The 13,214-nt window shown below is 34.1% G+C and overlaps 1 protein-coding gene across 1 annotated transcript in view; it reads left to right on the top strand.

The window, feature by feature from the left end:
* Window positions 1-9,500: 9,500 nt before the first annotated feature.
* The window catches only part of LOC108759549 (major facilitator superfamily domain-containing protein 6), a 12,984-nt gene continuing 9,270 nt past the window's right edge, over window positions 9,501-13,214 (top strand). Inside the window, exon 1 of the mRNA XM_018505039.1 lies at window positions 9,501-9,621. Within this exon, the coding sequence (XP_018360541.1) occupies window positions 9,501-9,621 (121 nt within the window). The remainder of the gene's footprint in view (window positions 9,622-13,214) is intronic.

Genomic DNA, 13,214 nt, shown 5'->3' with positions numbered 1-13,214 from the left:
GCATAAAATTTTATTAAAAATCCCCACTTGACCTTGAAATGGTCATGAAAATATGGGTTCAAGGACATTGTCAGGGTCATGGTTTGGTCTCCCCTCGACATCCAACAATTTTTCTCACGAACACTATCCGAGAAAAATCAAGATATTTTGGCTTTCTGCTTCGATTAGGAATTTGTCTTTGAAATGACCTCTATGGTCAACTTTGACCCATAACATGAAAATTCATCTGGACGTAAAATTTTGCGCTCTTTCAAAATCCGGGATCAAAAATATGGGTTTCTATTTGAAAATTGAAAGTAGACCTTTAAATAACCTTGAAAATGAAGGTCAAGGTCATTGTCAAGGTCATAGTTCAATCAGCCCCTTCATATCCAACAATTTTTGTTTTAAACATTTTTTTATTTAATCGCGATGTTTCGAGTTATTTGGCTGTCTAAGTTAAAATGGGTCACCCTGTATATATATTTACACAGGGTGTCCCACAAATCTCCTGACAAATATCATGGACAGGTAAAGCGCATTAAACTGAGACGGAACGTCTTCTACCATTTTTCAATTTTCACAATAGTTAATGAGATATTTATTTATAAAAATATCCAAATTCGTCCGGCCCACCGCTAAATGCAAGCACGCGGCTCGATAGGACCGCCCAGCGTGGCGCGCCGCGCGCGCTCGCCGTCGCACAATGGTCTGGCGGGTAAATTTAGACGGAAAAAACTCAACTTTTCATTATTAATTAAAATCTAATTTAAATTCGTATTCTTATTTCAAATAGTCCAATGAAAAGTAAAATCGAAAAAAAAACATACAAAAAAATACATTAACAGAGAAATATTGCAATAACGTATGAGAAGTGTATTAAAATCAAATTAAAATTCGTGACGGACATTATAACTTTGTACAGTAATTTTTAATTCTACAATAGTTATAATAAGAGTATCGATATATTTTAATATCATAATTTATGTTAGGATTACTTTACTTGCATGTAAATATTAATTCATGATTTTAAATAATTTTTTAATATTTAAATAATTAAGATTTAGTGTCAATTTTGATATATAAATTGATATTACTAAAGATTAACACATTTCAACAATAAAACTCAAAATGTCAGATATTGTACATACTTTGAAATTTGAAATCCACTTTGTTTCGTTTGCATCCATTTGCCTGAACGATTTCTATAGCGTTTGTTCGTGTTCCCGTTTTGCGCGCGGAGCGCAACTGACGCGGGCGCGCCAGTAACGCTACGGCCTGGCGCGGCGCGGCGCGCGTGCAAGTAAGTCGGGCGCTCGCTGAAGTGAGATAGCATCATTTCTCGCGGAGAGTAGAAACTCGACGCTATCTGAATTGACGATTTCGACTAGCAAGAGCTTGACTCACTGGCTGGCACGCGCGAAGCGGTCAAACGTCCGAGTTTTAGCTGTTCTAATAAGTACATGTAACAAACAAATATATACCTATGAAAATTAAAAATTTAAATTTATAATGGCAACTTTTAATGAAAAGAATATTTTCACATATAACGACTTATTTAATTTATTGCGGAAAAATGGTGTTTTGAATCCGTCAAGCATTGGATCACGAGAATATCTGTTTAAGAAAATTCAACAGATATATAATGGGCAACATTGGGAATTAGAATATGAAGAACGAATTAAAGCCAAAATTCTAAGCTTCACAGTAACATTAAGGGGATCCTAAAGACGTCTGTATTATCGACTAAACACTAAATGGCTTACAACTATGTTCCTTCATTATCAATGTCTTCTTGCTCTTCTGTTGGAGGTCTGCAGAAAAATTTTGAAGAGTGTTCCGAAAGAGCTAAAAGAAAAAAAATCGATTCAATCATAAATTCACATTCTGCTTCAGAATTAACTTTTGCGCTGGCATTTCAACTTCATAAAGATGGAAAACGGAGTGGTGCGATTCTTATTAAAGAAGTAGTAGAAAATCCTAACAAAGCTTACGAAATAAAACGAAATTTACGAAATGATAAAAATAATCAACCCATTCCCAATATAGCCAAGGAGGCTTTAGCCTTTTTTATTGATAATAATTTAACAAAAAAACAGTACATAAACATCCGCATTGGTGCTAAAAATCGAAATTGCGATATTTTTATCCACCATATGAAAATATAATTGAAGAAAAACAAAAATGCTATCCAACAAATATGCAAATCTTTGAACATAGATGTGAAATTCCGCTTCAAAATCTTCTGGACCATACGGCTTCACGTATACTTAAAATTGATAACATTAAAAAATTAGAAGAAAATATGGATAATTTTGAAATTCTTTATAAGTGGGGATGCGATGGAAGTAGTGGACATTCCCAATATAAACAAAAATTTCAGTCCTCCACACCTTCTTCGATATCTGATAGCGATCTTTTCCTATTATCATTAGTACCTCTTCAGTTTCGTTGCACAATTAAACAAGAAAATGTCATTATTTGGAAAAATTCAAGACCATGTTCAACATTATATTGCCGGCCAATTAAGTTTATGTTCGCAAAGGAAACAGTAGAGAGTACACGGAAAGAAGTAAAAGATATTGTAACACAAATAGAAGTTTTAAGTGCTACAGAGGTAAACTATTGTGATGCAAGCATTAAAATAAAACATAAATTAATATTTACCATGGTCGATGGAAAGATATATAACTCGATAACTGGAACATCAAGTCAGACTTGTTACATTTGTAAGTGTACGCCAAAAAATAGTAACGACATTGATAAAATTTTGAAAATGACGACAAATCCTGAACATTTTAAGTTCGGTTTATCCACTCTCCATGCTTGGATAAGATTCTTCGAGTGTTTATTGAACGTTTCCTATCGTTTACCATTTAAGTCATGGCAAGTAAGATCAGATAAAGATAAAATGATTTTTAATACTCGAAAAAAAGAGATTCAAGATAAATTTCGATCTGACATGGGTTTACTAGTCGACATAGTATTACAAGGTCGTGGCACAACGAACGATGGGAATACTGCTCGAAAATTTTTTAGCAATCCCATAAAATATGCAGAAATCACTGAAATCGATTTAGATTTAATTGAACGATTTGATAATATTTTATCAGTACCAGTAAGTGGATATGAAATAAATACAGATGCATTTAAAGCTTATGGTGTTGAGACAGCAAAATTATTTGTATCGCTATATCCGTGGTATTATCTACCTGCAAGTGTTCATAAGATATTACTCCACGGGGCAGAAGTTATTAAACATGCACTTCTTCCAATAGGAGAATTGTCGGAAGAAGCTCAAGAATGTCGCAATAAAAACTACAGAACTTATAGGGAACATCACACAAGAAAAGATTCTAAATTACATTGTAATGAAGATTTATTATATATTCTCCTTGTAACATCTGATCCATTTCTTTCCTCGCTTCGAAATATTCCCAAAAAAAAAGTTCACGAGCTTTCGAAAGACCGTATAAAATTATTAAAATAAATATCTTTGCATTCCATATTTAATCCTTTTTATTTGTACGTATTTGTTATTTATATGAAAAATTTATTAAAATATTCATAATAATAGCAGTAAGAAATTAAATGTTAAAAACAATAAAAAATAAAAAACTTATAAAAAATAATAAAAAATAAAAAATCTAAAAATTAATAAAAAATATAAAAATCAATAAAAAATTTAAAAAAAAAACAAAAAATGGAGTCGATAACCGCTATATCCTCGATTCATGACTTTGGGTTTAGCTGAGAGCGGTGATAACCTTCAGAACGTAACTTTAGGTGAAATAAATTAATATAACCTATGTTTTTGTAATATTATTGTTTAAATTGACATCAATTTCGAACCCGAGATCTCTACAAGAAATAGAGGTCTCAAGATCAAAATTGATGTCGATTTGACCAATAATATTATAAAAACATAACTCATATTAATATATTCCGCGTAAAGTCACGCGCCAGACCACTGTGCGTCGTTAGGCACGCGTTGTTTATAACAAGCAGCAATGGTCGTCGCTAGACATGAGTCGCGAATAGCGTCGAATTTCCAGCTATAATTATTCTTTGATGTTAGGAATGGATTGGTGGATGAAAACCTTCTAGGTATTAGATGATTCACAATATTTAATAAAAGACGTGAACGGTACAAAGATGTGCCAAAAAGACAAAATGTAGATTGACCGGAAACGAAGAATGTATCGATAAAACATTCGTATGGTCGATAACAGGGAAACTTATCGATTAGTGATCGATCGGTTTGTTCGCTAATCTTTTTCTCTTACACTCTCCCCCTACAAATCGATCGATGTTACAAAATAACTCATAATACACTCTAGAATTCTTAGCTTAAACGTAATCTGGTACAACACCATACTAGCTTATCCTTAGATACGCTCTTCGTAAGATAATCAGCAAGCATATTATCTGTGCTAACAAATAATACTATTAGAGTCCTATTTTCGATCTCGTCGCGTAAAAAATGGAATCTTAAATTGACATGACGTGTTTTACTTGACGATCTTGCATTTTTTAACCACTGAATTGTAGCCTAGTTATCGCAAAATAATTTAGTCGGCTTATCAATATAATCGTTACACTTTAATTCGATAAGCATATTCTGTAACCACATGATATCTTTAGTTATTTCTGCAACCGCAAAGAGCTCAACTTCGCAAGTAGAATTACCCACTGATCTTTGTTTTTTACTTTTACATGTAATTAGAGAATTGCCTAGAAGTATAACTCCCCCTGAAAATGATTTGCCATTTTCTGCATTTCCCCAACTGGCATCAGAATATGCATTTAGTAATCCGAATTTGCGATCATAACAAAGTCGTTTATATTTCGTACCATTCAAATAACGCAAGACTCTTTTCGCTAATACGTAATATTTCTTCTTCAGACAATGATTATATTGTGACAAATATGACGCAACAAACGCAATGTCGGGTCTTGTTCTATTCGCTAGGTATAAGAGCTCTCCAATTAGCTCCTGATATCTATCTACGCCATATGTCTCATTGTCATCGGTGGATACTTGGTCTTTACCCATTGCCATCGGGGTACTAACTGGTTTAGAATCAGACATACCATACTTATTTAAAAGTTTCTCGATGTATTCAGTTTGACTTAAATATATACCGGTATCATCAGATTCTATCCGTATTCCTAAGAATAATTTTGATTTTGTAGTTTCATTAATTTCGAATACTTTGTTTAATGACTGAATAATTTTTTCGCAGATGCCACTACCATCATCTAGAGCAGTGATATCGTCTACATATATACTAAGTACGAAGAGACATGTCTTATTAATGTTAGTAAAGATACAGTTTTCTGACGCTAATGGTTTAAGATCGTTCTTTAACAATTCCTTTTTCAATTTAAAATACCAGTTTCGACCAGATTGCGGTAAATCGTACAAACTCCTTTTAAGTTTACATATTTTTCCTTCTTTAAACCTATCTTCGAAACCGGGTGGCGGTTCTAAATAAACAACTTCATCTAGTCTACCATATAAGTATGCGGTCTTAACATAAAAAAATCTTACATTCAAGTTCCTTTTAGCCGCTATCGCTATCAGCAATCTCCATGCATCTATCCCTACTACCGATGAGTATGACTCGTCGTAATCCTGATGTTTTATTTGGTTAAACCCTGCAGCGACTAATCTTGCTTTATACCTAAGTTTATTATTTTCACTCCGTTTAATGGAGAACACCCACTTACTTTTTACTGTTTTAACATTTTTCGGACGTTCACACATATCCCACGCATTGTGTTTATCTAATGACATTAATTCTTCTTCCATAGCGCTCTTCCACTCTTTGTGTTGATTACTATCCTGTGCTTCGTTAATGTTACGCGGTATGTTAATATTGTCTATTAATTGAGCATGATGAGTATTTAACCTAACCTGGCTGAGCGTCTCACACCTTCATCTAATAAGCGTCTCTCTCTTTCCTTTAGATACTCTTCCTTACGTCTTATTCCTTCTGCTAATGTGAGCCCTTTCGGTCTTTCCCTTTTAGTAATCTCTCTATCTTTATCTAGATTATCTAAGCTTTCTATCCTATTAGTATCGTCATTCTCCGTATTATACTCCATACCGCTATTTTCTCTTTTCATTTCTGTCTTCATCTGTACTACAACTATCATATACACTTTCATTGTCAGAAGTATCAATACTTGGCTCTACTTCATAATCATCTACTTGTTCGCTATCTCCATTAGTATTACTATCGAAATTACTATCATTAGGAATATTAATTATATACTCTCAATATCCAAAGTCTCATAACTACTGTCAATTTTGCCCTGTCTTATATATTTATTTCCCTTTTGTGTTTCGTCAAAGGTTACGTTACGCCCTCTACAGTTATTCTACGTTCAATGTCCTATAAACGGTACGCTGTACGTTCCCTCGAATAACCTAGCATTATTGCTTTCCTTCCACTCGGTTGTAATTTATTACGCGCGTTCTTATTTATATAATAATATGCCGCATATCCGAATGTCCTTAAATAATCAACATTTGGTACTTTACCATGTCAAAGTTCATACGGCGTCTTATTTTTGTTTTTTCTAGGAGTTAAGTTAGCAGTGTGGGTAACGTAAGCCACGGCTTCTGCCCAAAAGGACAACGGTAGTTTGCTTTCGTATAGTAGAGTACGCGTTCGTTCCAGAATCACCCGATTTCCTCTCTCTACTTTTCCATTACTCTCAGGGTTATACGGAACAGTCTTTTGGTGTTCGATACCTTCTTTATCTGTAAACTCACGAAAATGATTATTAACAAATTCAGTACCATTGTCAGTACGTACGCGCTTTATCTTTCTTCCTAGCACATTTTTACATTTTTCCTGGAATGTTTGGCATACGGACAACGCCTCACTTTTATTTTTTAGAAAGTAGGTAAAATACATACCGCTGAAATCATCTACAATAAGCAATATATATCGCGAGCCGCCTTCAGATTTAATTGGTATGGGGCCACAGATATCTACATGTAACAAATCTAATATTTCTCTGCTTTGATCGTGGGTGACGCTTTTATGTGGTTTTCGCGATAATTTACACGTCTTACATGCTTCGCAATTATTATCTCTTATTTTATCATTAATTCCCGTTGCGAGTCCTTCTTGTATAAGTTTCTGTATATATTTGTTATTTACGTGTCTCAATCTACGATGCCATACATCTGTGAAATCTCTACTAAATTCATTATTGTTATTTTCGTTAATAAATACGTTATTGCAATCATTTTCAATCTCAGGAATCATATACGTTATAAAGTGACTGTTAACGCGCTCTCCAATTGCTATTACATCGCCGTTTTCCCTACATATTTTGACTCCCGGCTCAATGAAGTTAACCTTAAGTCCACGTTCCATCAACTTTGTAACCGACAACAAATTAGATTAGAACGTAATTTAGGGACGTAAATAACATCGGTTATTGTTACAAATCTTGTCTTCATCGTTCTGTACTTTAACTTTAAGCGTCCCGATTCCCTCAAGTACATTATTTTTACCCGCTAGGTAAACTCAACTCTTAATTGGCTTAAAATTTATAAAATGCTTTTTCTCAAACGTCATATGCGATGTACATCCACTATCGATAATCCATTTGTTTTGATTCCTTTGACAAACATTGTTATTAAAAACATGAAACGTAGCGTAATCTAGCCTGTTTTCTGATGCAAGATTTACATTCTTATTTTGATTACCCTTAGTATAATCTTTCTTATTCTTCGCATGATTCTCAGGCGTCCCATTGTTCACGCGATCCTCGCGGTGGTTGCCCTCGCGGTGATAACAGTTCTTCGCCAAATGATTCGTCCTTCCGCATACGAAGCATTTCTTCTTAAAGGCCTTTCGATTTGGGTTTCTGGTTGCATACGCAGTCTCCTGGCCGCTGCTGTTTCCCTTTTTCTGCATCTCTCTTTCTCTCTCTCTAAGGATCTCGAGGATTTCGTCCAGCTTCTTTTCCCGTTGAGTTTTCAATATGTCGCGGATTTGACTGAATTTGTTGTGTAGCCCTCGTACGACATTATATGTATGCTAGCTGTCGTTCAATTACGTTCAGTCCCGCGGATGCACATTTTACTGCTATGCCTCTCGCACGGCTCATATATTCATTGGCCGTCTCGTTATCCATCATCCGGATATTTTTTAGTTCCTCTCCCGCGTCGATTGCTCTGTCTTCGGCAGGTTCGGCATATACATCACAGATGGCCGTCCATAATCGCTTTGCTTTTACCTCATTGGCGAATTGTAGTATCTGACTATCACTTAATGATAGACGAATGCATGCAACGGCGTCGGCATCTTTCTCATCCCATTCTGCCTCCTTATTATCCTCCGTTGGTCGATCGGTTTTAATGACACATATTAATCTCTTTAATTGTAGCACCGATTCCATTTTTACTCTCCAATAGAAGTAATTGTCTGCCGTTAGTAATGGGATAGTAGGCAAGGCCGTCTTCTCCGCCATTTTTCTGTGTCGCCTGTTCTCACGTGCCGTCAATTCTTTAACCTTTTCGTCTCCTCACGGATATTAGGTTCTCTCGCACCTTCCTGGTTTTTTCAGGATGAACCACGCTCTGCTACCACTTGTTGGGAATGGATTGGTGGATGAAAACCTTCTAGGTATTAGATGATTCACAATATTTAATAAAAGACGTGCACGGTACAAAGATGTGCTAAAAAGACAAAATGTAGATTGACCGGAAACGAAGAATGCGTCGGTAAAACATTCGTATGGTCGATAACAGGGAAACTTATCGATTAATGATCGATCGGTTTGTCCGCTAATCTTTTTCTCTTACATTTGAGCTATGATCATTCTCTGTTCATATCAAAACGAAATCTTTACGAAAAATTTATTTTTGCATGCACGTATGTTCGGAAACATATTAGAAATTAATATCTCGGTTACGAAAATTAGGAAAATTGAGAACTCTTTCCAAGAACACAGTTTAGTTCGTTCTAAAGTGAACTTTCGTCGCGATAGTCTCCGCGTTTTAAATTGTGAATTATTTCCTGACTATTTGTATCATAACAAAATTATTTACGACATAAAAAAATTATTTGTGTGCATTTTCTGTGTGCGTGAACGTGCGCACAGAAAAATAGCAATTCTACAAAGTCAAAGCAGTTGCTTAATATTTCTTCTTTTAGAAAGTAATCTTTAACAAACAATATTTATTTTGATAATAATCCTAAAATGTACATATGGCAAGCGTTTTACTTTTTAACAGCATAAAAGAAATTTAATCTAATGTGTTGAATTCTTAAAAAATTATGATTTTTAATAATGAATTAAAATTATGTCGTAATAATAATATTTCCGTGAATTGAAATTATGTCAAAGCATAATAATCGAAATATGGAATTTTGATTATGTCTAATTCTCCGAGTTAACATTATGTTGCTATATAATTGAAATTCCGTATTTCCTCCACATAGCGTATAGCTGTCATTTCAGAAGGTGGTAAGGTTCGTCACATTACCATAATGGCAAAAAGGGTACGCAATTTGGAAAGACCGCCAACGAATCTCCAAGAACTAGAAGCAGCATTGCATCAAATATGGTGGGAAATACCTCAAGCCACAATTAGATCTTGCATCAATATGCGTGAGCGTTTGCAAGAAGTCATTCGAAGACGAGGCGGGAATACCAGATTTTGAAGTGTAAATGTCATCCACGCACTTCCCCTCCACATATATACACGTGCGCGCGCGCACGCACGCACGCACACACACACACACACACACCCACGAGGTGTAAGTCTGACCTTAAGATTTCAAAATTTTTTATGAAATTTGCGGAGTTCCACAGAATGGACTAAGAATTGAATACAAATGCGATTTACATTATTCGAAAGAGCGAACCTTTACCTTTATTTTGCATTTTTGCAAAGCTCCGTACGATTTTTTTTCGCCGAGTTATTGAACGTTGAAGCAAAAGGGCCATTTTGGTTTCAACGTTGAATAACTCGATGAAAAAAAATCGTACGGAGCTTTGTAAAACAGCAAATTAAAGGTAAAGATTCGCTCTTTCGAATAATGTAAATCGCATTTGTGTACAATTTTTAGTCTACTCCGTGGAACTCCGCAAATTTCGTAAAAATTTTGAGATTTGATATATCTCCATTTATGTTGGTGTAACTTCATAAAATCTCCACAAAATCAGTTTTTTAAAATAGCGGTCTGAAAAGTAGAGGTTTCAAGCTATAAAATGCTTTTTTAAACATCTCGATACGATAATTTTTGACGAAATTATTCTATCTTAAAGTTTGCCTATATTTGCAGAGTGAAACAGGTGTTGCGTTAATTTTGTTGCCCAGTGTGTTTTTTTTTCCTTAAATAACAAAAAATATTGTGTGAATATTTGAACTTTTCGCCATAAAAAATAATAAATAACTGAAAGAATCAGTTGTTTTTATTTATTATTATTTTTATTTTATATTACTGCTAATATGTTTCTTGTGTGAGCGTCACTAAGCGCTTTTCCAAAATGTTCGCGAATTCATTATCGATCTCATTGATTCTGCGGGTAAATCGGGTTGATAAATCAGGGGTACTGATTCATACCGTTCTGCAGCTATGCCTAACGTTATATCCTACCGAGCAAAAACTCCGTTCAAAATTTATTTTTTTTCTGAGGAAGCCATTAAAAATGTTAATCCAATAACATGATGCCTTGCGCTAAAAAATAATATTGTTACATTCGATTTGGTAACACAACTCCATATAGCAGTTACTTCTTCTGTTGGCATAGAAAGGATGTTTTCACCTTTTTGGTTAGTGCACCATAAGACTAAGAAACAGGTTAGGCACAAAAAAAGCTTCATTAGTCAGTAACAATTTTGGAGGCATTAAACAAAAAACTGATTAAACAAGAATATTGAGAATTAAGACTGAGACTGTATAATCTGATCTTTTTAAAAAGTTTTTATGTTTACAGTTATTAGTAGAAAAAATCTACTACTGAATGTAGTTTATGTTCCGTTAAAAGATTAATAAATTTTATTTTATTATTTATATGCTTATAGTCTATATGTAGTAATACTAGTAGTAGTATATGTACAGGGTGTTGCAGATACGTACTAGTCAGTACGATAGGTTGCGCCGGTTGCGCGGCAAATTTTGCGTGGGCAGGCGCGGTTTAATAGACAATGACGGTGACTTTATACATTTAAAAGTTTATACTACAAAGTTTTATAATTTATATTATAAAGTTTATGTTATAAAGTCACTGTCATTGTCTATTAAACCATGCTTGCTCATTCAAAGTTTGCTGTGCAACCCGTCGTACTGCCTAGAATATATCTGCAACACCCTGTACATATAAATAAATAAATAAATTGTTGCAACATATTTTTTATTTCTTTTTTACAATTTTTGTTCCAAATCACATATTTTAATTGCAGTGTTTTTAAACAGTTTTAATTAACAATAGTGTTTTAAACCAGTGTTTCAACAATGCCCAGTGTTTTAAACATGTTTTAAAAAAGACGTTTTAAACGTTTTGTTTAAAACATAACAATCTTGCTTTTTTTCTATTATATGTAAAATATTAATTTAAAAACAGTTTTTTTTTTATTCTTAATACTGTAAACCCTAATAGCAAAGCCTGCGGAGATAGATTTTGAGCAGAGTCTGCTATCAATTTTTGATTGCAGAAAGACAACAAATTGTACACAGAGTTTGTATTATCTGACATTGTCGGCAAATTGTTGTCAGAGTTATGATAAAGCCTGCTAGACATGCTATGCTAGCAGATTGATAGCAGGAACTGAGCAAAGTCCTGCATAACCTGACGATAGATTGAGAGCAGATTGACAGCAGAACCTAATTCGAGCAGACTCTGCTCGGTTTCTGCCACCAATTTACTGGCATAGCCTGTCAGCGAGATTTATCGACAAATCCATAGCCAAATGCGGACACAAATGACTATGGTTTTGTAATCAATATCTGATCGAGTTTGTTGCCAATTTGATCCTAAATTGCTAACATATTGCTATCAGAGAAATAAATACATCAGACGTGATAAAAACCATTTAGATCTCATGGCGTCACATTATGTGATGTACAAAATGTAAGTATATCTTGTCATGACTGTGATACTACATAAAGGATAGGCCAATTAAAAGATAATTCCAATCTAGAGTCTCTAAACATTTTTCGGATCTAAAATAAAAAGAAGATTATCATTGAGTGTTTTAAATCGCCGTATTACTTATAATCATGATTTTAATTGGAATAATGTTGAGACCTTTTTTGGATATTGAATCTTCTTAAATAAGAGATTAATATCTGAAACAATGTACCTACATAAAAAACAGTAGTATAAATTGAATAAACAAAGTGACAATCTTTTTCTGATACATACCTTTCTACAATTCTACAGTTATTACCTTATCACCTACTTCTTAACATCCTTCTTCCTTTTTCTTCCACGTTTCTATTATTGATTTTAGCATTAAACATCTACTAGCTGTTATTTTCCTTTTCCTATACTTACTTTTTCATTGTTTTATCTTTTTAGCTTATTTTATTTAATTATTAACAACAAAATGATCGATAAATATTTTGAATATTTATAGTAGAGAGCAAAGTTGAAAGTTTTAAATAATATAATATTCTAAGTTCATGAATTTGACACTCGCCCCGGAAAGTCGAGAGGTCCCAGGTTCGAATCCTAGCTGAGGTAATATTTTTCGCAACAAAAGTTTCTTATTTGAAATAAGAGGGAGTTATATACACTCGTGATTGTTCGAATGTTTCGGCTCGCGATTATTAGCATCTCAGATTGATTGTGTCTTAATGTCGGAACGTTTCGGTGCACAGTCACATTTGAGATTAATTAAATTCATGAACTTAGAATATTATATTATTCGGAACTTCCAACTTTGACTGATCCTTAAGGCGCTCTCTACTATATTATGTTGTTACATTAACTCGGTCGGTTTCTATTTTTTGAACATTTAATTAGGGTAAAAGATTAGGGGACCCCCCTCCAAAGACCTTGACCTTGACATATGTTATCAAGGTCATGATCCTGAGTAACCTCCAACAAGTTTTAGCTGTCGCTCGTTATTTATTAAAAAATTATTGACGGTTAAAGTTAGTAATTATTTCACTGCTTTACATGAAAGGTCAGATAACTCTGGTAGTAAGAGAGGTATGGAGTAAACTGGGCGTGATCCCGATTGATCATGGCTC

This window comes from Trachymyrmex cornetzi, unplaced genomic scaffold (genome assembly GCF_001594075.2).
Source record: "Trachymyrmex cornetzi isolate Tcor2-1 unplaced genomic scaffold, Tcor1.1 scaffold193, whole genome shotgun sequence".
NCBI classification, from domain to species: domain Eukaryota; kingdom Metazoa; phylum Arthropoda; class Insecta; order Hymenoptera; family Formicidae; genus Trachymyrmex; species Trachymyrmex cornetzi.
The sequence above is the reverse complement of the archived record's forward strand: the minus strand, read 5'-3'. Positions and strand labels throughout refer to the sequence as shown.